This window comes from Hemitrygon akajei, unplaced genomic scaffold (genome assembly GCF_048418815.1).
Source record: "Hemitrygon akajei unplaced genomic scaffold, sHemAka1.3 Scf000037, whole genome shotgun sequence".
Taxonomy (NCBI): Eukaryota; Metazoa; Chordata; class Chondrichthyes; order Myliobatiformes; family Dasyatidae; genus Hemitrygon; species Hemitrygon akajei.
Window position 1 is genome coordinate 4,801,263 of NW_027331923.1, and position 26,657 is coordinate 4,827,919.

The 26,657-nt window shown below is 42.4% G+C and overlaps 1 protein-coding gene across 1 annotated transcript in view; it reads right to left on the bottom strand.

Annotated features, from left to right (window-relative positions):
• The window catches only part of LOC140720159 (uncharacterized), a 47,882-nt gene that overhangs the window by 5,437 nt on the left and 15,788 nt on the right, over positions 1 to 26,657 (bottom strand). Inside the window, exons 2-3 of the mRNA XM_073035043.1 lie at positions 21,992 to 22,037; positions 4,749 to 5,113 (exon numbers count right to left, since the gene is read on the bottom strand). Of these exons, the coding sequence (XP_072891144.1) occupies positions 4,749 to 5,113; positions 21,992 to 22,037 (411 nt within the window). The remainder of the gene's footprint in view (positions 1 to 4,748; positions 5,114 to 21,991; positions 22,038 to 26,657) is intronic.

Below are 26,657 nucleotides of genomic sequence, written 5' to 3' on the forward strand. Positions count from 1 at the left end.
CCGTCCCCTCTGGCCTGCCCTATCCGGGACCAAAGGGATTGTGGAGAGTAAATGTGGTACTCTGTCGTATCACTGTGATCCGTCCCCTCTGGCCTGCCCTATCCGGAACCAAAGGGATTGTGGAGAGTAAATGTGGTACTCTGTCGAGTATCACTGTGATCCGTCCCCTCTGGCCTGCCCTATCCGGGACCAAAGGCATTTTGGAGAGTAAATGTGGTACTCTGTCGAGTATTACTGTGATCCGTCCCCTCTGGCCTGCCCTATCCGGGACCAAAGGGATTGTGGAGAGTAAATGTGGTACTCTGTCGAGTATCACTATCATCCAGTCTCTCTTCCTGCTTCTTATTATTCTTGTCTGTGATTGCAATGCGACAATCTCTGGCCCAATGTTCCCTTTTTCTACAAACCCCGTTTCTGTCCTTAGCCAAGTGTCCTCTTCATCTGCACCGTCCGAACGATCCTGCCACCCGATCTGGTTTCTTTGTCAGGACCCGTACTCCATCTCCTCACTACCCCCAGTCCCTCTAAAGAGTCAATTGCGCTCCATATTCATCAGAATTTATGTCACCCGGGGCCAGGTCTGACGCAGCGAATTGAGATTAGTTAACTTAAACGAGTGGGCAGGATTGTGTCTGATACAGTTTAGAAAAGTCTGCACGGCCAACTGGACATACTGATCTGTCCAGGGGTTTGCCGGCATTGGACTCTCACGTATCCTTAAAAGGAGCTATAAAGTAGGCAAGGGATTCTCCTTTTTTCTGTAGTTATAGGGTAAATTCACCAAAATCCGCATGCAGTCGGGCTGTCATTCAAATGGGTTCCCTTTCCTCAGTGACCCACCGTGCCATGGCTTGTATTACATCAGCCCCTCTGGTGGCTCCCGGTCACCTTCAGGCGTCTGCCTGGGAAACGGGAACCCACTCCCTGTCCCTGTCTGAGAGGTTCCATATATAACCCTGAGGAGTGTTTACAAGTCCCCGGGAAGGGTCTGGAAAGGGGAACCCACTCCCTGTCCCTGTCCGAGAGGTTCCACATATAACCCTGAGGAGTGGCACAAGTCCCCGGGCAGGGTCTGGAAAGGGGAACCCACTCCCTGTCCCTGCCTGAGAGGTTCCATATATAACCCTGAGGGGTGGCACAAGTCCCCAGGCAGGGTCTGGAAAGGGGAACCCACTCCATGTCCCTGTCTGAGAGGTTCCAGATATAACCCTGAGGAGTGGCACAAGTCCCCGGGCAGGGTCTGGAAAGGGGAACCCACTCCATGTCCCTGTCCGAGAGGTTCCATATATAACTCTGAGGAGTGGCACAAGTCCCCGGGCAGGGTCTGGAAACGGGAACCCACTCCCTGTCCCTGTCCGAGAGGTTCCATATATAACCCTGAGGAGTGGCACATGTCCCCGGTTAGGGTCTGGAAAGGGGAACCCACTCCATGTTCCTGCCCGAGAGGTTCCATATATAACCCTGAGGAGTGGCACGTCCCCGGGCAGGGTCTGGAAAAGGGAACCCACTACCTGTCCCTGCCCGAGAGGTTTCCTATATAACCCTGAGGAGTGGCACAAGTCCCCGGGCGGGGTCTGGAAAGGGGAACCCACTCCCTGTCCCTGTACGAGAGGTTCCATATATAACCCTGAGGAGTGGCACAAGTCCCCGGGCAGGGTCTGGAAAGGGGAACCCACTCCCTGTCCCTGCCCGACAGGTTCCATATATAACCCTGAGGAGTGGCACAAGTCCCCGGGCAGGGTCTGGAAAGGGGAACCCACTCCCTGTCCCTGCCCGAGAGGTTCCATATATAACCCTGAGGAGTGGCACAAGTCCCCGGGCAGGGTCTGGAAAAGGGAACCCACTACCTGTCCCTGCCCGAGAGGTTTCCTATATAACCCTGAGGAGTGGCACAAGTCCCCGGGCGGGGTCTGGAAAGGGGAACCCAATCCCTGTCCCTGTCCGAGAGGTTCCATATATAACCCTGAGGAGTGGCACAAGTCCCCGGGCGGGGTCTGGAAAGGGGAACCCACTCCCTGTCCCTGCCCGAGAGGTTGCATATAAAATTTTTTAAATCCTTTTCTTCTATACTTGCTCCTTGGCTTTGTAAAATTTTTAAAGATGCGTTAACCGTAGGTAAATAACCACAATCTTTTTAAGATGCCTCCATTTCTACAATTCTTAAAAAAGATAAAGACCCCACTGAATGTGCATCCTATCGGCCAATATCCTTGCTGAATGCGGATTCTAAGATTTTTACCAGAATTTTGCCCACTAGATTAGAAAATGTATTACCTCAAATTATCTTTGAAGATCAGACCGGATTTATTAAAAACTGTGATTCATCTTTTAACATTAGAAAATTTATTAATATAATTTATACTTCTTCATCTAAAATACCAGAATATCATTTCCTTAGATGCTGAAAAAGCATTCGATAGAGTTGAATGGCCATATTTATTTAATACGTTGCAGAATTTTAATTTTAGCTTGAAATTTATATCATGGATTAAATTAGTCTATTATAATCCTTTTGCTTCAGTTCTTACCAATAATCAAAGATTTCCTTTTTTTCAGTTGTCCTGTGGTACGAGGCAAGGCTGTCCTTTAAGTCCTCTATTATTTGACATTGCTTTGGAACCTTTAGCCGTTGCCATTCATGAATCACCTAATATTTTTGGTATTACCCGTGGGTAAGGGACTTATAAGTTATCATTATATGCTGATGATTTGTTACTATACATATCTGACCCTGAGAGATCTATTCCTGATATTTCATCCTTGCTTGCTCAGTTTAGTAGCTTTTCTGGCAACAAACTGAATTTTAATAAGAGTGAATTATTTCCATTAAATATGCAAGTTCCAATTTATAAACACTTACCATTTAAAGTTGTCACAGATCATTTTACTTATTTGGGTATTTAAATAAACCCTTATGTTTCTTGGTAATTTTAAGTTAATTTTTTACCTTTAATTGAACAAATGAAGCAACTTGTTACCAGGTGGTCCCCATTATCTCTGTCATTGGTTGGTCGAATTAATAGTATCAAGATGATAGTATTACCCAAATTTTTATATTTATTCCAAGCATTACCAATTTATATTCCTAAATCTTTTTTTGATATTATTGACTCCAAAATATCCTCGTGTGTGTGGCAGAGTAAAAATCCGAGATTAAGTAAAAAATATTTACAGAAGCCTAAGAAAGAAGGTGGTTTTGCTTTGCCAAACCTGAGATTTTACTATTGGGCAGTTAATATTCAGTATTTAATATTTTGGACACAAGAATCGGTCATAGTACCTTGCCCAGAATGGGTAAATTTGGAGTGTAAATCTGTACAAGACTTCTCATTGTTTTCTATTTTAGGATCTTCGCTTCCTTTTGCTTTATCTAAACCGAATAAACAAATAACTAATCCTATAGTTCAACATACATTAAGAATATGGTTTCAATTTCGTAAATTCTTTTGCTTGAATAATCAAGCCCTATTATATCTAACTTCTTTTTCCAGCCCTCTTTTATCGACCAAGCCTTTGTGTTATGGAAAACAAAAGGTATAACATGTTTTCGTCATCTATTTTTAGATAACAGTTTTATGTCCTTTGAACAGCTATACAGCCTAAAACTCATTTTTTTAGATACTTGCAAGTTAGAAATTTCTTGAATGTTATATTTTCTGAAATTATGTCCAAAGGACATTACAGAAAAAATTCTAGCTCTGAATCCTTGCCAGAAGGGTTAAGTAGCCATCATTTATCATATGATCATGAAAATACAGCCAGGAGTATCAGAAATAATTAAGAAGGAATGGGAAAAAGAACTTCACTGTCTTATACCCACAGAGCAGTGGGAGAAAATTTTACAATTAGTCAATTCTTCTTCTATTTGTGCTGAACATGCCTAATACAATTTAAGGTTGTTCATAGGGCTCACATGTCCAAGGATAAACTCGCTCAATTTTATTCTTATGTTAATCCAACCTGTGACAGATGTCATTCTGAAGTCGCTTCATTGACCCACATGTTCTGGTCTTGCCCCCGTTTGCAAAATTATTGGAAAGATATTTTTGGTATTATTTCAACAGTTCTGAATATCAAATTGCAACCGCATCCTATTACTGCAATTTCCGGTTTACCAATGGTGGATAATAGTCTTTTATCCCCCGCCAGCCTGGCGGAAGATTGCATTTGTTACATTAATGGCTAGAAGATCTATCCTATTGAACTGGAAAGAAATTAATCCTCCAACTATATTTCAGTGGTTTTCTCAAACTATTTCTTGTTCGAGTTTAGAAAAAATTACAACTGTTGTCTTTGACCCTTCAGTTAAATATGAAGAAACTTGGAGACCATTTATTCAACATTTTCATATGAGCTAAACTGACTTTTCCTAAACCTTACTTTTATTGTCCTTAATTATTTGGATGGAGGTGCGGAGTTATTGACGCTACTGTGTATAATTGACATAATGCAAAGGCCCATGTTGGTTAGGATTTTTTCATTTTTTTGGGGGGAGGATTTCTTATTTTCTCCATTTTTTGTAACCACTATGAGTTTCGGAGGTTATTATCATCTATTTGTATTTATACCTTCACCTATTAATTACGTACTCTCAAGCTCTTTGTATTCATGTTTCATTTTTGTGTTTGTTTAAAATCAATAAAAAGATTTAAAAAGAAAGGACTATTCTGAGGAAAGGGTGGAATAGGCGCAACGGGCCGAGTGGCCAGACATGCTCCTGTTTCTTATTTTCTAAAGCACGAGTTTACCTTTGCGCCTTGTTCTCCCTTGGTTTTCAGCCGTTCGGATTGCACAGGGGAGCGGTGAGAGCTCCGGAGATCCATCGGCAGCCGCTGCGGGGCAGCTCCCGTCTCCCAGCAGGAAGGGACGGGTCTGGGAGACAACTCCAGACAACAGGCCCCGATCCTCGGCGGGGAAAGGCCGGGCGCCTCCGTGTAGCTGAAACATCTCACGGAATCTCCGCCGGTCTCTTCAGCTCTGCCTTCGAAAGGATTCACGACCCGCCGGTGGTGCAGCCGAAACCCGAGGCTCAGCTCCCGGTCTCCGGGCTCACTCGGTCCCGGTTCCAAACACAGGCCCGGCCGGGCGCTCAGCGTCCCGCCCACTGACACCCCTCAGCCAATGAGAGCATCCTTATCCCAACGGTGATCGCTGATTGGCTGTGAGTGTGTCTGAGGCCGGGCTGCTGCTGGGAGCTGGAGATGTCAGTCACAGTTTGTTCCCAGAATTAAAGCAAGTTTCCCGAAACTCAAATTTCAAAATAAATTTTATTTTCAGAGTCCAGATAAGTCACCACATACAACCCCGAGAAGCATTTTCCTGCGGACATACTTAGAAAAAGTATAGAATAGTAACCACAACAGAAGCAGGCAGTGAAAGATCAGCCAGAGTGCTGAAGGTAACAAACTGTGTAAATGCAAATATGGAGAAACAGGATAAATAACAGGAACATGAAATAATCGCAGCGGCTGCTGATGGATCTCCGGAGCTCTCACCGCTCCCCTGTGCAATCCGACAGGCTGAAGGCCAAGGGAGAACAAGGCGCAAAGGTAACCTCGTGATTTAGAAAATAAGAAACAGGAACAGACGTTGCCATTCGGCCCGTTGCGCTGTTCTGTCCCTCACTCAGAACATGGCTGATCTTTGCCCTCAGCACCACTTTCCTGCAACGTTCCCAACATCGCCGAGCCCCTAAATATGTCGGTTTAATTTAGAAAACCTGTGGAGAAAACTCCAAATATTCACTGCACTGTGGGTGGGGAAATTTCTCCTCATCTCAGTCCTGCTGAGGTGACCTCGGATTTTGAGTCTGTGATCCCCGGTTCCACTGCCCAGCCAGGAGAAACTTCATTCCTGCCCCTACCCTGTAAATACCCTGTGAGACTGTGTCTGTCTCAATCAGGAAGCTTCTCCATGTGAACCTTGTGTTAATGAAATTGGTGACAGTTCTTTCAGACCAGCAGCTTTGACCACAAGAACACCAGACAGTGGTCAGCACGGACTGTCCTGCAGTTACTGCAGGAGAAGGACTGGACGGAGACAGTGGAGTGGTTCCCTGAGCAGACAGCCCAGACCATCTGGCAGAATGCCTCATCACCAGATCTCACAAACAGGCACCAAGATCTCACCTGTCTGGCAGCGAGAGGGCCCCTCCCAGTCTGATCCTTGCTGCATGTCCGGAGATCACTCCCACAGCGCGCTGCCCCGAGATTACTGCAGTAGAGACGAGACGGTCACTCTCCTCTTTGCGGACTGTGGGCTGGCTAAGATATGTGGAGAAAGATGCAAGGGCCTGTGCCACAGCAGCTGCGTGACAGAAGGCTCACTGATCCTCGGGCTGTTCCCAGGACGCGCAGGAAAACGGACAGCGAGTGCTGCTGGAAGATCATCAACTCGGGGAAAGACGCTCGAAACTTGTTGGCCTGCCATCACACCGAGATGTCCGGAGAGCAGGGGTTCCCAACCTGGGGTCCACGGTTACTGGTATTGGTCTTTGGCATAAAAAAAAAAGTTTGGGATCCCCTGTCGTACAGGAATGCTGCCAACAGACACATTCCAGACTACAGGGACACCATTGGAACTACAGCGATCCCCTACACTGGACAGGGATTGGCCGGGGTTGGCTGAGGAAGCCTCACAGTTATTGTAGTAGTGAACCACCCCAGGGGGGACACATGGCTTCTCCTTTCAGCGCAGGACTTCAATCGTCTTCCAGGGGAAGGTCCTTCCAACCGCAGGGATGAGGCCTTTGGAGATTCAGCTGACGTTTTTGTCGCACTGGGTTTTTAAGAGATGGGTTGGTAGCCATACGGCCGACCGTCCTCCGCTCGTAGCCGGGCTTAGACAGTCCATGGCCGCGTTTTCTTATCTGTTGCCTGTTTAATGTGTTTTTGATCCCACACTAAACATAGAAATGGCCAGAATTTCCACTGATCACATCCAGCAAAACCATGTTCATTCCCTGAGTCTGCTGCGCGCGTAGTGGACAATCGCGGTACTGCAGGGGATCAGCAGCTCCCTGAAAGTGAAAGCATTCTGAATCAGGAAGTGCTGGAGTTAACATGGCTTCGACAGGACCGGTCGAGAGTTTGAGCGAGGAGGTAATTTGTCCCGTCTGCCTGGATTTCTTCACCGATCCGGTATCACTGGAGTGCGGACACAACTTCTGTCGCTCTTGTATCACACGGTGTTGGGAAAGGGAGGAGAGAAACTCCTGCCCGGAATGTAGAGAGGTGTTTGCTGACCGCACCCTCAGGATGAATCGGGCCTTAGCAAATCTGGCTGAAAAATTTCGAAATCTAAACCTGAACCCGAAAGGGAAGGAAAGTAAACGTCACTGCGAGGAACATGAGGAAGAACTGAAGCTGTTTTGTGAAACGGACAAGACACTGATCTGTGTGATCTGTAGAGACGCGCAGGAACACAGAGAGCACCGCTTCATGCCGATTAAAGAAGCTGTTAAAATCTACACGGTAAAACTAACATTAATTTAATACTTAACACATTTCCTTTCTCCTACGTACCATCACACGAGTCCCCATAACTAACACCTCATTCTCTGCAACTTCCGCCATCTCCAACGGGATTCTAGCATCTCTCCGTCCCACAACCCAACTCCGCACCCCGGAATTCTCCGCTCTCTATAAGGATCGCTCCCCGTCCTGTATCGCCCTGATCCACTCGCTCCTCCCCACTGATCTCCCTCCTGGCACCGACACCTGCAAGCGGGACAAGTGCTACACCTGACTCCTAACCTCCTCCCTCGTCACCATTCAGGGCCACAAACAGCCCAGTTCCTCCCGTTTCTTCCATGGTCGATTGTTCTCTCGTATTACATTCCTTCTTCTCCAACTCTTTACCTCTTCCACCTGTCCCCTCTCAGCTTCTCACTTCATCACCCTCCCCCACGTTCCCCCTCACGTTGTCTCACCCGTCACCTGTCAGCTGGTTCTCATTTCCAACCTTTTTATTCTGGCTTCTGTCCCATTCCTTCCCAGTCCTAATGAAGTGTCTCATCCCGAAACACTGTCTGTTTATTTGCCCTGAATAGATGCTGCCTGACTCACTGAGTTCCTCCGGCATTTTGTGTGATAATCGGGTTTGATCACCTGTTTCTTTTGATGCATCTTTGTTTCTATTTCCTTCACTCTCTGACTTCCAGGATCAGCTAAAATCTTCCTTAGACACTCTCACAAAAAAGAAATCAGACTTCCAGGAAAAGGAGCAGCAACAGAAAGAGAAAATTTCCGGAGTTCAGGTGAGGCTTCCTGAGCGGAATTTCTGATATTACTGTCGAGTTTTGCTCCATGTAATGCAGAATAGCGAGTATCGCAGCTCCAGTGACCTGGGTCCGATTCTGACCTCTGCTGCTGTCTGTGTGGAGTTTGCATGCTCTCCCTGTGACCATGACAGTTTCAGACACATCCCAAGGACATACTGGATGAATGGTTAACTACAATTAACCCTGTGAAGGTGGTGGAGGGTGTATGTGAATCAGGTGGGAGTTAATGGGTCATTGAGGGAGAATAGGTTTCAGGAAAATGTGAGGGAAAGGGGTTGATGGGAATGTCTCAGAAGTAGTATGGACCTGAATGGACTGAATGGTCACTTTAATGTCGTAAGGAAATACAACACAGCAATGCAGTAAACTAATCTTCACCTTTCATTCGACAGAAACAGTCACACAGCGTTCAGACCCACATCACATCCCAGTTTGCTGAACTGCGCCAGATTATCATTGAGAAAGAGCAGAGCTTACTCAGGGATCTCAGGGAAGAAGAGAAGAGGATTCTCAACCCAATGGAGAAAAATCTTCTTAAGATTCAAGAGAATATAAGGATTATTCAAGAGGAAATCACTAAGTTAAAGGAACAGATGGATCAAAAAGACAGTGTGATGTTTCTCAAGGTGAGGGATTACATTTCAATTTATTTCTGTCAAATTGAACTAAATGAACAGTGGTATATTTGAAATGAACACAGCACAGAGGCCAATTCTACCAAATCAATTGCCACTGCTGGTGTCCTCACACAGAGAGTTCTCCTCGCATTATGAACCTCCAATCACTCCGCTAATGACATTCTAAATATCGGAGATAGATATTCGATCCTTTATCGGCAACATACAATATTTAAGCAATGGAATTTCGGCATAATTAATCGTAAATTAAACTGCAAGAAATCGTTCAACAAAAGATATGGCATTTGCCAGTCCCAGGATCAAAACAGCCCAGAACAAAGTACAAATACGTAACTTATTCCCTTCGGTTTTACCACGTCCCCACTCACGTGACTGGTTATCGTAATAAACACATAACACAGAATACAATGCAGACAGAAAACAGACGTGTTGCTCCTACAAACAGCATTTACAAATGGCAGTAAACTGTTTCTCACCAGACAATTGATGCAACTATTCAGGGTTGTTGTCCCAAAACATGACTTCCACAACTTCTGTACATCCCAGGACAGAATGCAATCTTTTCTGAAATGATTTACTCTGATCATAACACAGAGCTGCTGACCGTTTCCTTAATTACCACATTAAATATCCTCTAAAACTCACATTAACTCCCAGTTCCAGTCACAGGCTGTGAGTGTGTCTGGTGCGGTGGGTGTGAGGGTCTCTCTGTGAATTAGTGAGAACAAAGAATGTGACCCACACATCAGACTTATCCTCCATATCCGGTTTCCATCAGATTACAGAAACTTTCACTGTCTCTACTTTTTCGAATTAGTTTTACATGGGATTGTGTCCCATTCTCCGTCATGAGCAGGCCATTTGGTCCATCTTCTATCAATTTCCCCTCGGCCACAAGCCTCCTGTCACCTCCTCACCGCACCCAGCAACAATGCTCCGAACTCCCTGGTCCCTCACGTGTTTATCCAGCCTCCCCATTACATTCAATCTCTGCTTTTCCACTTCAACCACTCATGTGGCACTGAGTTCCACATCCTCTTCACTAAATTTCTTGTGGGATTTATTAAAAACCACCTGGCATTTTATTTTTGACTGAAGGTCTCCCCATAAATAGAAACATAGAAACAAAGAAAACCTACAGCACAATACAGTCTCTTTGGCCCACAGTTCTGTGCCAAACATCTACTCACTTTAGAAATTACCGAGTAAGCCATAGCTCTCTATTTTTCTAAGCTCCATGTACCTGTGTGGGAGTCTTGTGAAAGACCCTATCGCATCCACCTCCACCGTCATTGCTGGCAGCTTATTCCACCCTTCCCAAAACACTTACCCAACATCTCCTCCGTACTACTTCCAAGCACCTGTGTCCTCTCGAGTTCGCCATAATGAGGTACTTCCTCCACCCGCATACAATCACATACATCACTGATCTTAAATTCCTCCATCCTATCAGCCTGACGTCATATCCAGATGGTAATGCACAGCCTGTCCTGTCTTTCCTGTAAGTTTCATCCTCTCAGTAATGGTCTGAATTTCAGAAACTTTCCCTGTCATTTACCCCGTGGTTCTGTATTGCTGGTGTGTGTTTGTGACTGTGGGAGTGGGAATTTTCAACACCTTGTAATGATTTGGATTAAATTCATGATGTGGACAGTAAGTCCAAGTCGAATAAGATTTGTGTTTTATTTATTTCAGGAGGAAGCTCATCGAAACAGGAGGTAGGACATGCTCTTTACTGAAACCCTGTATGGATTTGTAAAATAGTTCAAAATTCCAGTTTATCACCAGCAGTTTAATATTTACAGAATCAGTGACGATGTCCAGGAATTGTCAGTGACAGATGAGGCCCTACCGGTTGAAAAATTCGATCGCTTCTATTTGTTGTACACAGTGCTGAGAGAAACACTTGATGCCATTAACCGAGGTAAAACTACAAAGATTCATTTTTACTTATTCATGAAACACAATTAATTTATAAGCTGAAGCAAAGATTGGCTGTGATAATGGACTGAAGGGGAACTGAAGTTTATTCCACATCAACCCCACCCACTGGGAGGCATCACTGTCACATGGTCAGCTGGAGATGTCAGACCCCTGAACACACCAGCACAGGGTCACAATACAAACAATACATGGGACTGGCAAATGAACCACTGTGTCCTGATCCCAGGCACACTGCACTAACACACCAGGACATGAGTTTGGATCGACCACAGGAGCTGGGAAGTTAATACTGTTTTGATGATATTGTAGGGAATAAAAGCGGGTATCAGTGTGGTGACGGGGATTGTCAGGAAAATACATAAGTCCTCTGTGCCCTTTGAGTGCAGACTCTGACTGACGCAGGTCTTCCCCCTTCTGGAACCACAACTCTCACTGTTGTTAGAGGGAGAAGAGGGGAGCAGTAGTGACAGGGGATTCAATTGTCAGGAGACAGACAGGAGAATGTATGGACGTGAATTGGACACCCGAATGGTATGTTGCCTCCTAGGTGCCAGGGTCAGGGATGTCTCCGATCGTGTCTGCAGCATTTAGAGAGGGAGGGAAAACAGCCAGATAACTTGTTGCATTTTGGGACCAATTACATAGGAAGTAAAAACAAAGAGGTCCTGAAAAGAATTTGGAGAGCTTGGTAGAAAGCTCAGAAGCAGCACCCCCAGGGTTGTAATTTCTGGATTGCTGCCTGTGCCACGTGCTGGTGAGGGTAGAAACAGGATAATTGGCAGATAAACCATGGCTGAGAAGATGGTGCTGGGGACAAGGATTCAGGTTCTTGGATCATCGGGATCTCTTCTGGTGGAGGAATGACCTGCTCAGAAGGGATGGGTTGCACCTCGACCCGAGGGAGAACAATATTCTCGGTGAGAGAGGTTTCATAGAGCTTTTGGGTAGGATTTAAACTAATTTGGTGGTGGTGGGGGGGCGGTTGGAACTGGATTGAAGGGAGAGGACTGATGGTAAAAATGCAAAGATTGCGTGCAGTCAGACTGTCAGATATGGCGGACAGATGCGAGGGGAAAATTACAGCCAGCAAGGTGAGTATCAGTGCATTAGGGATGCAGAATTAAAAAGGGTAGCAGATACAGTACATAAATTGTTATATCTCAATGCATGGAGTATGGGAAATAAGGTGGATGATCTTGTTGCACTATTACCGATTGTCAGGTGTGATGTTGTGGCCATCACGGAATCGTGGCTGAAGGACGGTTGTAGTTGGGAGCTGAATGTTCAAGGTTACACAATGTATCGGAGGAAGCAAGGTCGGGTGAGGGGGTGACGTGGATCTGCTGGTAAATCAGCAGCAAGATGTGACATAGGATTGGAAGATGTTGAATCTTGTGGGTTGAGGTAAGGAACTGCAAAAGTAAAAATGACACTGACAGCTGTCATATACAGGCCTCCCAACAGTCAATGGGTTGAGGCCCACAGATTACAACTGGAAATAGAAAAGGCTGATGAAAAGGACAATGTTATGATCATCATGGGAGATTTCAACATGCAGGGCAATTGGGAAAATCAGTTTGGTAAAGGATCTCAAGAGAGTGAGTTTGTTGAATGCAATGTGATGACTTTCTAGAGCAGTTTGTCGTTGAGCCTACTCGGGGAATAGCTCTACTGGATTGGGTGTTATGTATTGAACCAGAGGTGAGTAGTTAAAAGAAACCTTAGGAAGCAGTGCTCACAACGTGACTGAGTTCAACTTGAAATTTGATAAGGAGAAAGTAAAGTCTTGACGTTGTAGTATTTCAGAGGAGTAAAATAAATTCCAGTGGTCTGAGAGAGGAGTTGGCCAAAGAAAATTGGAAGGAGATGCTGGCAGGGATGAGAGCAGAGCAGAAATGGTGTCAGTTTCTGGGGAAATGAGGAAGGTGAAGGATAGATGTATTCCAAAAATAAATAAATACTCAAATGGCAAAATATAAACCGTGGCTGACAAGGGAAGACAAGTTAATGTAAAGGCAAAAGAGAGGGCATACAACAAAACAAAAATTAGTAGGAAGACAGAGGATTGGGAAGCTTTTAAATATCTACAGAGAGGAACTAAAAGAATGATTGGGAGGGGAAAAATAAACAATAAATTGATTTGAATTGAATTGACTTTATTACTTACATCCTTACATGAGGAGTAAAAATCGTTAAGTTATGTCTCCACCTAAAAGTGCAATGTGCAATTTATAGTAATTTATAATGAATAATATGTACAACAGGCTAGTTCATATAACATAGAAATATTGTTGTTTCCACACAAGTTAATCAGTCTGATGGCCTGGTTGAAGAAGCTGTCCTGGAGCCTGTTGCTCCTGGCTTTTATGCTGCGGTACCGTATCCCGGATGGTAGCAACTGGTACAGTTTGTGGTTGGGGTGACTCTGGTCTACAAAGATCCTTCAGGCCCTTTTTACACACCTGTCTTTGTAAAACAAGTTAGCAAACAATATCAAATTGTTTTTCAAGTATTGTAAAAAAATAAAACAGAGATGAGAGTGGATATAGGACCGCTAGAAAATGAGGCCGGATATATAATAACGCGGGATAAAGAGATGGCAGATAAACCAAATATTTTGCATCAGTCTTCACTGCGGAAGACACTGGCACTGTGCCAGATGTTGAAGGGTGTGAGGGAAGAGAAGTGAGTGCAGTTGCTATAACAAGGGAGAAGGTGCTCAAAAAGCTGAAAGACTTAAAGGTACATAAGTCACCCAGACCAGATGAACTGCACCCTAGTGTTCTGAAAGAGGTTGTGGTAGACATTTTGGAGGCATTTCAAATGATCTTTCAAAAATCATTGGACCCTGGCATGGTGCCAAAGGACTGGAAAATGGCAAATGTCACTTAACTCTTTAAGGAAGGAGGAAGGCTGCAGAAAGGAAATTATAGACAGTTAGCCTCACCTCTGTGGTTGGGAAGAAATTGGAGTCAATTGTTAAGTATAAGGTTATGGAATACTTGGTGACACTGGACAAGATAGGACAAGTCAGCATGGCTCGTTAAGGGAATATCCTGCCTGACAAATCTGTTGGGATTCTTTGAGGAGATTACAAGCAGGATAGATAAAGGAGATGCCGTGGATGTTGTATATTTGGAATCTCGGAAGGCCTTTGACAAGGTGCCACACATGAAGGTGGTAATCAGGTTAAGAGGCCATGTTATTACATAAAAGTTACAGGCATGATTAGAACATTGGCTGATTGGTAGGAAACAGCGAATGAGAGTAAAGGGATCCTTTTCTGGTTGGCTGCCAGTGACTCGTGTTCCGCACGATTTAGCTGATGTAATAGACCATAAGATATAGGAGCAGAAATAGGCCATTCGGCCCATCGAGTCTGCTCCACCATTCAGTCATGAGCAGATCCAATTCTTCTGGTCATCCCCACTCCCCTGCTTTCACCCTATACCCTTTGATGACCTGGCTAATCAAGAACCTATCTATCTCTGCCTTAAATATGACTTGGCCTTAACAGCCGCTTGTGGCAACAAATTCCACAGATTTTCCACACACTGACTAAAGTAATTTCTCCGCATCTCAGTTCTAAAAGGACGTCCTTCAATCCTGAAGTCATGCCCTCTTGTCCTAGAATAGATGGCTTTGTTTCCAAGTTTGCAGATGATACGAAGATTGGTGGAGGTAGTGTTGAGGAAACAGTTAGGCTGGACAAGGACTTGAATGAGGAGAATGGGAAGGGAAGTGGCAAGTGATATACAAAGTTGGAAATGCATGGCCATGCACTGTGGTCGTAGAAATAATGTGCAGATTTTTTTTTTTCAAATGGGGAGTAAACCCAAAAAGCTGAGATGAAAATGTACTTAGCAGTCATTCTACAGAACACACTAAAGGTTAACTTGCAGGTAGAGTCAGTGGTGAGGAAGGCAAATCCAACATTAGTATTCAATTCAAGGGGTTTAGATAGCATTCAATCCAAGAGCAGGGATGTGATGCTGAGGCTTTATAAGGCAATGGTGAAGCCTCACCTTGAGTATTGTGTACAATTTTGGGCTCCTATTCTAAGAAAAGGTGTGCTGGCATTGCAGAAGGTTCATTTCATAAGGATGATTCCAGGAATGATAGGGTTATCATATGAGGAACGTTTGATAGCTCTGTGTCTGTACTCGCTGGAATTTAGAAAGATGAGGGGGGATCTCATTGAAACCTTTCGAATGTTGAAAGTCCTAGACAGAGTAGATGTGGAAAGGATGTTTCCCATGGTGGTGGAGTTTAGGACAAGAGGGCACAGCCTCAAGATAGAGGGGGGGTCTATTTTAAACAGATGCGAAGAAATATGAGCCAGCGGCTGTTGAATTTGTGGAACGTTGTTGTGTGTATTTAAGGCAGAGCTTGATAGGTTCTAGATTGGACACAGCATCAAATGTTACGGGGAGAAGGCCAGGTAAAGGGGCTGAGGAGGGAAAATAAGGATCAGCCATGATTGAATGGTGGAGCAGACTCGATAGGCAAATGGCCTAATTCTGCTCCTATGTCTTATGGTTATCAGACCACTACATTGAAGCATTGAGAGAATGAGCTCAGACACACCAACAAGCATTGACATGGGTCAAGATTTCATCTCGGGAGAAGCACACACAGCATAACCGGCCTGGCAAAGCTCCCTCACCCACATACACAGGAAGGATTGGCCTTCAATGTACATTGAAGGAGCCTCAGCAATGTACATTGTTATTTCCCTCAGTAACCTGGAAACCAATCTCTTCAGAGACAGTCATTTATTCATTTAAACAACTCAATCAAGTGTGACACACGGCCACAGAAATAGGCACAAATTTCCATTTAGGATTGAAATCTGCCATCCTTACCCAGTCTGTCTGTTCTGTGGCACTGCGCTGCCCTCTGACGTGACGTCACATCAACACTTCACAGACAGACTCCGGGGTGAGATTACTCAGGAGGATGATCTGGGAGGGTTTAACAGATGTTGAACGCACGGCCCACTTCATCAATCTGCAAGACTAAGATGTCTTCTTGAGCATGGCCCATTTGTGTGTGTTTGCTCCCCCCACCATCCCTCTAACCATTTCCCATCTGTGTACCTGCCCAAATTTATTTTAAAATAGTTTATTTTTACCTGTTTCTACAGCGTCCGAGGGCAAATTCCATTTACCAACCTCACTCTCTATGAGAATGTTACCCGATAGACCACTCAGAAAAATTTCCCGTCTCACTTTCAATCCGAGGCCTCTGGTTCTGTACTCCCATTTCTTGTAAAAAGAAACGTTATTTAAGCTCCTTATGAATTAATTACCTTGATAAGGGGTCATACCTGAACATCCTACACTACAGCTGAATAGCCCAAGCTTATCCACTCTCTGCTTTTGACCCAAGCCCCCAGTCCTGGTAACATCCTCCTGAAGCCTCCTGTCCAGTGTAATGACATCCTCCCCATATTCGGGAACCGGAAATGCAGACAATGCTCCAAGTGTGGTCTATCATCGACATCAAAGGCCTTGCTGAATTTCATGTAGACAGTATGGAATAGGCTGATGAATACAGGACTGAAGGTGTTTTTTAGATTGGGACAAGAAGGGCGGTGTGGGAGCTAAATTCTGAAGGAATGTAGTTTTTAAAAAAACTTTGCGTACAAGAACGACGAGACTGCGCAGGGCAGCGTGGAGAGTTTGAAAAGATGACCACCCTATACAGCGGGCAGCGGAGTGGGTGGCAGCAGAGTGTAGGGCTTTGTCTCAACGGGCTTAGGCGGTAACGGGAAGAGCCGAGAGTGAGGCTTTTTCTTTTTCTCTTTTTCTCCCCTTGGCAAATCGGCCCGGACGGACGGGGGAAAAGCAGGGCACATTAGCTAACAGTTTAAAAAGTTCGTGTGCTTGGCGAAGTAAGTGTGTGAGTAGACCTATCTTTCTTTGTTTCATTCCTGTAGAATTAGCTAGCATGTCTGCAGGGTTAGTGCTTTGTTCAGGGTGTCAGATGTGGGAATCCTGGGAGACCTCCAGCCTCCCTGATAGCCACATCTTCGCCAGGCGAACCGAGATGCAGCTCCTCGGAGACCGTGTTAGGGATCTGGAGCTGCAGCTTGATGACCTACTGCTTATTAGAGAAAATGAAGAGGTGATAGACAGGAGCTACAGGGAGGTAGTCATCCCTAGGCTACAGGGGTCAGAAAACTGGGTGACTGTCAGGCGAGGGAAGGGAAATGCCCGGATAGTGGAGAGCACCCCTGTGGCTGCCCCCCTCAGCAACAAGTATATCGTTTCGGATGCTGTTGAGGGGGATGACTTGACAGGGGACGGCCACGGTGACCGGGTCTCTGGCACTGAGCCTGGCGCTGTTGTGCAGGAGGGAAGGAGGGGAAGAGGAATCCGGTAGTCATAGGGGATTCCATAGTCAGGGGAACAGACAGGAGATTCTGTGAGCCTGGTAGAGATACCCGCATGGTGTGCTGCCTCCCAGGTGCCAGGGTACGGGATGTCTCGGATCAGGTCCAGAATATTCTGAAGGGAGAGGGCGAGCAGCCAGCTGTCTTGGTACATGTTGGTACCAATGACATAGAGAGGAAAAGGGAGAAGGTCCTGAAGAGAGATTTCCGGAAGGAAGCTGAGAAGCAGGACCTCCAGGGTAATAATCTCAGGATTGCTACCTGTGCCACGTGCTAGCGAGGGCAAGAATAGTAGGATCAGGCTGATGAATGCGTGGCTGAGAGACTGGTGAAGGGGGCAGGGCTTCAGATTCTTGGATCATTGGGATCTCTTTAGGGGGAAGTATTAACTGTTCAAAAAGGACGGGTTACACCTTAACCATAGCGGGAATGTTTAATAGAGCTGTTAGGGAGGGTTTAAACTAATTTGGCAGGGGGATGGTAAACCGGAATGATAGAATGGAGGAGGGGGAAAACAGAAATAAATCTAAGATAGTGAGCAGTAAAGATGTCAGGAAGGACAGGCACGTGATAGGGCAAATTTGCAGCCACTGGGATGAGTTGCAGTGCAATCAAAACAAAAAGGACCAAATACTGGACTTAAGGTGTTATACTTAAATACACACAGCATAAGGAATAAGGTGGATGATCTTGTCGTACAGCTACAGATTGGCAGGTATAACTTTGTGGCCATCACTGAGACGTGGCTAAAGGATGCATGTCTCTGAGAGCTGAACGTCCAAGGATACACGGTGTATTGGAAGGATAGGCAAGTAGGCAGAGGGGGTGGCATGGAAATGATATTAAATCATTAGAAAGAGGTGACATAGGATGAAAGGTGCAGAATCTTTCTGGGTTGAGCTAAGAAATAACAGGGGTAAAAGGACCCTGATGGCTGTTATCTACAGGCCTCCTAACAGCTGCACTGAGGTGGACTACAAATTACAACAGGAAATAGAAAAGTTTTGCCAGAAGGGCAGTGTTATGATAATTGTGGGGGATTTTAACATGCAAGTGGATTGGGAAAATCAGGTCGACACTGGATCTCAAGACAGAGAATTTGTAGAATGACTACGAGATGGTTTTTCAGAACAGCTTGTTGTTGAGCCCACCAGATCAGAGCTACTGGATTGGATATTGTGTAATGACCCAGAGGTGATTAGAGAGATTGAGGTGAAGGAACCGTTAGGAGGCAGTGATCGTAACATGATTGAGTTCACTGTGAAATTTGAGAAAGAGAAGCCGAAATCCGATGTGTCGGTATTGCAGTGGAGTAAAGGAAGTTACAATGGCACGAGAGAGGAACTGGCCAAATTTGACTGGAAAGGGACACTAGCGGGAGGACGGCAGCGCAGCAGTGGCTGGAGTTTATGCGAGAAGTGAGGAAGGTGCAAGACAGATATATTCCAAAAAAGAAGAAATTTTCGAATGGAAAAAGGATCCGACCCTGGCTGACAAGAGAAGTGAAAGCCAAAGTAAAAGCAAAGGAGAGGGCATTCAAGGAAACAAAAATTAGTGGGAAGACAGAGGATTGGGAAGTTTTTAAAAGCTTACAAAAGGAAACTAAGAAGGCCATTAAGAGGGAAAAGATGAACTATGAAAGGAAGCTAGCGAATAATATCAAAGAAGATACTAAAAGCTTTTCAAGTATATAAAGAATAAAAAACGGGTGAGAGTGGATATAGGACCGATAAAAATGATGCTGGAGAAATTGTAATGGGAGATAAGGAGATGGCTGAGGAACTGAATGAATATTTGCATCAGTCCTCACTGAGGAAGATATCAGCAGTACACTGGACACTCAAGGGTGTCAGGGAAGAGAAGTGTGAGCAGTCACAATTACGACAGAGAAAGTACTCAGGAAGCTGAATAGTCTAAGGGTAGATAAATCTCCAGGACCAGATGGAATACACCCTTGTGTTTTGAAGGAAGTAGCTGTGGAGATTGCGGAGGCATTAGCAATGATCTTTCAAAAGTCAATAGACTCTGGCATGGTTCCGGAGGAGTGGAAGATTGTAAATGCCACTCTGGTATTTAAGAAAGGGGCAAGAAAGCAAAAAGTAAATTATAGACCTGTTAGCTTGACATCGGTGGTTGGGAAGTTGTTGGAGTCAATTGTCAAGGATGAGGTTACCGAGTACCTGGAGGCATATGACAAGATAGGCAGAACTCAGTATGGTTTCCTTAAAGGAAAATCCTGCCTGACAAACCCATTGAAATTTTTTGAGGAGATTACAAGTAGGCTAGACAAGGGAGATGCAGTGGATGTTGTGTATTTGGATTTTCAGAAGGCCTTTGACCAGGTGCCACACATGAGGCTGCTAAACAAGATAAGAGCCCATGGAATTACTGGAAAGTTACATATGTGGATAGAGGGTTGGCTGATTGACAGGAAACAGAGAGTGGGAATAAAGGATCCCATTCTGGTTGGCTGCTGGTTACCAGTGGTGTTCCACAGGGGTCCGTGTTGGGGCCGCTTCTTTTTACGTTGTACATCAACGATTTGGATTATGGAATAGATGGCATTGTGGCTAAGTTTGCTGACGATACAAAGATAGGTGGAGGGGACGGTAGTGCTGAGGGAACAGGGAGTCTGCAGAAAGATGGCTAGATTAGGAGAATGGTCAAAGAAGTGGCAAATGAAATACAATGTTGAAAAGTGTACGGTCATGCACGTTGTTAGAAGAAATAAACGGGCAGACTATTATTTAAATGGAGAGAGAATTCAAAGTTCTGAGGTGCAATGGGAGTTGGGAGTGCTCGTGCAGGATACCCTTAAGGTTAACCTCCAGGTTGAGTCGGTGGTGAAGAAGGTGAATGCAATGTTGGCATTCATTTCTAGAGGAATAGAGTATAGGAGCAGGGATGTGATGTTTATGCTTGATAAGGCACTGGTAAGACCTCACTTGGAATATTGTGTGCAGTTTTGGGCTCCTTATTTAAGAAAGGATGTTCTGACATTGGAGAGGGTTCAGAGAAGATTCACTAGAATGATTCCTGGAATGAGAGGGTTAAGATATGTGGAACATTTGACCGCTCTTGGACTGTACTCCTTGGAGTTTAGAAGAAGGAGGGGGAACCTCACAGAAACATGCCGAATGTTAAAAGGCATGGACAGAGTGGATGTGGCAAAGTTGTTTCCCATGGTGGGGGAGTCTAGTACGAGAGAGCATGTCTGAAGGATTGAAGGGCGCCCATTCAGAACGGAGATGCGAAGAAAGTTTTTTTAGCCAGAGGGTGGTGAATCTGTGAATTTCTTGCGCAGTGGAAGCCAAGTCATTGGGTGTATTTAAGACAGAGATTGATAGGTATGTGAGTAGCCAGGGCATCAACGGTCATGGTGAGAAGGTGGGGGAGTGGGAATAAATGGGAGAATGGATCAGCTCATGATTAAATGGTGGAGCAGATTCGAAGGGCCGAATGGCCGGCTTCTGCTGTTTTGTCTTATGGTCTTATTTGAATGCACCAGTAGACGTAATAAGGATCTTGTAGCACAGGTAGAGTTTGGCAGGTACAAACTTAAGCAGGTACAACTTTGGTCAAAGGAATAAAGACATAGACAATTCTGTAAACAGGGCGAAATTCAAAAATCAGAGGTGCAAAGGGACATGGGTGTCCTTGTGCAGGATTCCCTGAAGGTTAACTTGCAGTTTGTGTCAGTGGTAAAACTGGCAAACTCAATGTTTGCTTTCATTTCGAGAGGATTAGAGTACAAGAGCAAGGATGTAATTCTGAGGTTTTAATAAGGCATTGGTCAGACCACACTTGGAGTATTGTGAGCAGTTTTGGGTCCCTTCTATCGGAAAACATGTACTGGCATTGGAGGGGGTCCAGAAGATTCACAAAAATAATTCCGGGAATGGAAGAGTTAACATATGAGGAGTGTTTGATGTTTCTGGGCCTGTACTCACCGGAGTTTAGAAGAATGGCTGATTTATTATCCCTCTCAACCCTATTCTCCCGCCTCCTCCCCATAACTTTTGAGAATCTGACTAATCAAGAAGTTTACTTATTAACTTCTGCTTTAATAATCAAACAGGAGAAAATCTGTAGATGCTGGTAATCCAAGCTACAAAGGTCCTGATGAAGGGTCTTGCCAGATCTCTCTGACACCTGTCTGGAGAGAGTTGATGTTGGGAGGATGTGGGTGGGTCGAGAACGGTAAGCACAACCTCCGACTATAGGGATGTCCATTTAGGACAGAGATGAGGAGGAATTCCTTTATCCACAGGATAGTGAATCTGCCACAGGCAACTGTGGAGGCCAAATAATTGAGTATATTTAAAGCGGAGTATCAAACACAAATTGTTTGTGGGGGGGGGGGGGGACGTCACGTGATGACGTGGGATCGAGACGCAGATATCCAGCTCTCCCGTAAAAAAAACTAATAAATTAATGTTTAAGTGAAGAAAAGTTAGTAAATATTTCCTAAAAACTACGTCTAAACTACTCAGGATTTTCCTTAGATATGCCTCCTAAATAGACAAAGAAGAAAACTATTACTTTGAAGATAGTACAAGGAGCCGGCCACCATGAAGAAGCCTCGGACTCAAGTGCATCTCAATCCGGCGACACAGAACAGAAAACGCCCGCAGCATCAATCGTCTCCAAGAAGGAACAATAGGAACTACGCGTGCGCGCCGGAAAGGGCATGTGCAAACATTAGCACATTGAACTACAAATCCCAGCTACGATTGGAAGCGGAAGTGACAATGAAGCCGTGGTGGATTCGGATTCTCTGGAACATACAGATGAAGATGAACATGTAAAAGAAGAACAACAGGAAGAGATTGGAGGTGGGAGATATTCTGGACACATAAGAGTTCCTTCTTTGGTGCAAATAATGCATGAATTAAAAGAAATTAAAATATTAAAAATAATACAAGAAGATATTAAAAATATGAAGGCTATGTTTGATAAAATGGTGAAAAAAACAGGAGAAAATGGACAAGAAAGTTAAAAACCTGGAAGAAATAACGGGAGACACTATTGAGAATGTGAAGAAAATGGAGGATAATACTCTTGCCTGGACATCAGAAAGAAAACGACTGTTGGAAAAAATAGACGTGCTTGAAAATTTTAGTAGAGGAAATAATATTAAAATTGTTGGTCTTAAAAGAAGGGATAGAAGGAGAGGATCCAATAAAATGTTTTGAAAAATGGATCCCGGAAAATTTGGAAATGGAAGAGGGAACCCAGTTGATTGAAATCGAAAGGGTCCACAGAGCTTTAAGATCAAAACCCACGACCAATCTTGATAAAATGCTTAAGATATCAAGATAAAGAAAAGATCTTGAAGGCAGCTGCCCAATATGCCAGAAAGAAAAATGAGCCATTGATGATAGAAGGGAAAGCAGTTCTTTTCTATCCTGATATAAGTTATGACCTTTTGAAGAGAAAGAAGAAATTTAAGCCAGCGAAAAATGTTTTATGGGAAAAGGGTTATAAATTTCTATTGCGCCACCCAGCAACACTGATAATTTTTTTGGATGACGGAAAAAGAAGATTTTTACTGATCATCGGGGTGCAGAGGAGTTTGCACAAGAACTCCCAAATATTCGCTAGTCACAGTAAAGATTTAAAAGTGAAACAGATTAAAGATGAAGACAGGGACACTGAAGTGAGTTGATGGACATTAAGGACAGAAGAATATTTAAATATACTTTTAATTATATGATACAGGTTAAAATTTGAGAAATATTAATCGAGAGTAGTGATATTTTTTCTTATATATACTTTTTTCATGTTACGGGGGAGCTGGGGGAACTTCGGATCGATCGCTATGGGATTCACGTGTGTAATCATGGCGTTTGCCATGACCCGCACAACGGAGGGGGGTAATGTTGTGTTTTTTTTTATTCACAAAATTACCAGGGGTTTTATTTTTCTTTTATCTTTCTTTCTTTGCCTGGATGATCGGAGGGGAGACACATAGCAACATGGAGAATTTTAAAATAATTCCCCAAGGTACTATGAGAGTTGAAATATTATGTATGATTATAGGCCGGAGTAACCACATTAAAAATAATGACTAATTTCCTGATTTTTTAAAGTCTTAATGCTAATGGGCTTAATGGACTGATGAAAAGAAAAAGAATTTTAACATACATTAAGAAAATGAAAATAGATATAGCTTTTATACAAGAAGCACATTTAACAGAGATAGAACATCAGAAATTAAAGAGAGATTGGGTCGGAAATGTTATAGCAGCTTCATTTACTTCAAAAGCGAGGGGAGTTGCAATTTTGGTCAACAAAACTTTACCAATTAAAATACAAAATGTACTAATTGATTCTGCGGGAAGATATGTAATTATAAATTGTCAAATCTTTTCAGAACTATGGACTCTTATGAATATTTATGCACCAAATGAAAACGATGTAAAATTTATACAGGAGGCTTTTTTGAATTTGGCTGACACACATGATAAAATATTAATAGGCGGAGAATTTAACTTTTGTCCAGACCCAGTTTTAGATAGGTCAGCAAAGGTTGTTACAAAACCAAAAGTAGCAAAATTAACTTTATTATTGATGAAAGATTTAAATTTGATTGATAACTGGAGAAGAATTAACCCAAAAGAAAGAGATTATTCATTTTATTCAAATAGACATAAAACTTATTCAAGGATAGTTTTTTTCTTAATATCAGCGAATATTCAAGACAGAGTGAAAAATATGGAATATAAAGCAAGAATATTGTCAGATCATTCCCTCTTGATAATGACAATGATAATGATGGATAAGGAGGAATCGATTTACAGATGGAGATTTAATTCAATATTATTAAAACGTCAAGATTTTTGTGATTTTATGAAAAAAACAGATTCAAGTTTTTTAGATACAAACTCACATTCAGTTAATGATAAATTTATATTATGGGAAGCGATGAAGGCATATTTGAGAGGCCAGATAATAAGTTATACTTCTAAAATTAAGAAGGAATATATGGTAGAAATAGATCAATTGGAAAAAGAGATTACAAAATTAGAAAAAGAATCTCAAAGATATATGACAGAAGAAAAACAAAGACAACTTGTTAATAAGAAACTACAATATAATACACTTCAGACATACCGAACAGAAAAAAGCAATTACGAGAACTAAACAGAGATATTATGAACAGGTGAAAGATCACACAAGATTCTTGCTTGGCAGTTAAAAACAGACCAGGCTTCCAAAACGATAAATGCAATTAGAACGAGTGTAAATAAAATTATTTATAAACCTTTATAAACTTTTAATTTTTTTTATTCTGAATTGTATCAATCAGAATCACAGAATGATATTGTTGAGATAGAAAGGTTTTTATCACAAATAACTCTCCCAAAATTGAATTTGGAAGAACAGAAGGGATTAGATGTGCCTTTTACTTTAAAAGAGGTCGAAGAAGCTCTAGGATCACTTCAGAGTAATAAATCTCCAGGAGAAGATGGTTTTCCGCCTGAACTTTACAAAAAGTTTAAAGATTTATTAATTCCTCCTTTTATGGAGCTAATACACCAAGCGGAAAGAAGGCATAAACTTCCAAAATCTTTTTCGACAGCTATTTTAATAGTATTGCCAAAAAAGACAGAGATCTTTTCAAACCAACATCATAGAGACGTATTTCTTTGTTGAACACGGATTATAAAATAATAGTAAAGATTCTATCTAACAGATTATCTAAATACTTACCAAAATTAATACACATGGACCAAACAGGATTTATTAAAAATAGACAGTCGGCAGATAATGTAACTCGGTTACTTAGCATAATTCATTTGGCACAAAAGAAGGAAGAATTGAGTGTAGCAGTTGCTTTGGATGCAGAAAAAGCATTTGATAGATTGCAATGGGATTTTTTATCTAAGGTTTTGGAAAAATATGGATTAGGAGTATCTTTTATAAAATGGATTAAAACCTTAAATACTAACCCCAAAGCTAAAGTGGTGACAAATGGCCAAATTTCAACATAATTTCAATTAACAAGGTCAACTAGACAAGGTTGACCATTATCACCTGCTTTACTTGTGTTGGCGATAGAACTTGTTAGCTGAATTAATTAGAACTGACTCAGATATTATGGGTTTCAGAGTTAATCTGGAGGAATATAAGATTAGCTTATTTGCTGATGATGTTCTGATTTATCAAACTAACGCATTACATTCATTGCGCAAATTATCTTCCAGATTGGAAGAATATGGAAAAATATCAAGGTACATAATAAATTGGGATAAAAGTGAAATTCTACCACTTACTAAACGAGATTATAGTCAATGTCGATTAATAACTCTATTTAGATGGTCAATAAATGGTATAAAATATTTAGGTATAAGAGTTGATAATGATTTAAAGAATTTATATAAATTAAATTATTTGCCATTATTGAAAAAAATTCAAGAGGATATTGATAAATGGATGATGTTACCAATAACATTAATAGGTAGAGTCAATGCTGTAAAAATGAATATATTCCCTAGATTACAACATTTATTCCAAACATTACCAATCAATTATCACAGAAATTTTTTTGAAGAGTTAAATAACTGTGTGAGGAAATTCCTTTGGAAAGGTAAGATGTCAAGAATATCGTTGGAAAAATTGACATGGAAATTTGACCTAGGAGGGTTACAATTACCAAATTTTAAGAATTATTACAAAGCAAAACAACTTACATTTATTGCATCTTTTCTTGATGAAGATAAACCAACATGGATTAGAATAGAATTAGACAAAATAGGAGAAAATATACCAGAAGATTTTATATATAAATGGGAATCTAAATGGATACGGGAAAAGAAAGAATCTCCTATACTAAAACATTTGATTGATTTATGGAATAAGATAAATGTTGATGATGAGATAAAGAAATCTTTATTAGCAAAAAGACCTTTAATTCAAAATAAACTTATCCCTTTTACAATGGATAATCAACTTTTATATAACTGGTTTCACAAAGGGTTTAGATATATAGGAGACTGTTTTGAAGGAGGTATATTAATGTCATTTGACCAATTAAAGAATAAATATAAAATATCAAATAACACTGTTTTCTGTTATTTCCAATTAAGGATTTATTTAAGAGGTAAACTGGGTCAAACAATGTTATTGCTGAAACCCAATGAAATAGTAACTTTAATTCATAAAGGAAAAAATTTAAAAATTATTTCTGGTATGTATAATTTGATTCAAAAACAGGCAATTAAACAAGGAATTCATCAGTCAAGACAAAAATGGGAAACTGATTTGAATATTAAAATTGATGAAACAAGTTGGTCAAGATTATGTCTTGACAGTATGACAAATACAATAAATGTTCGACTAAGATTAGTACAATATAACTTTTTAGATCAAATATATATTACACCACAAGAAA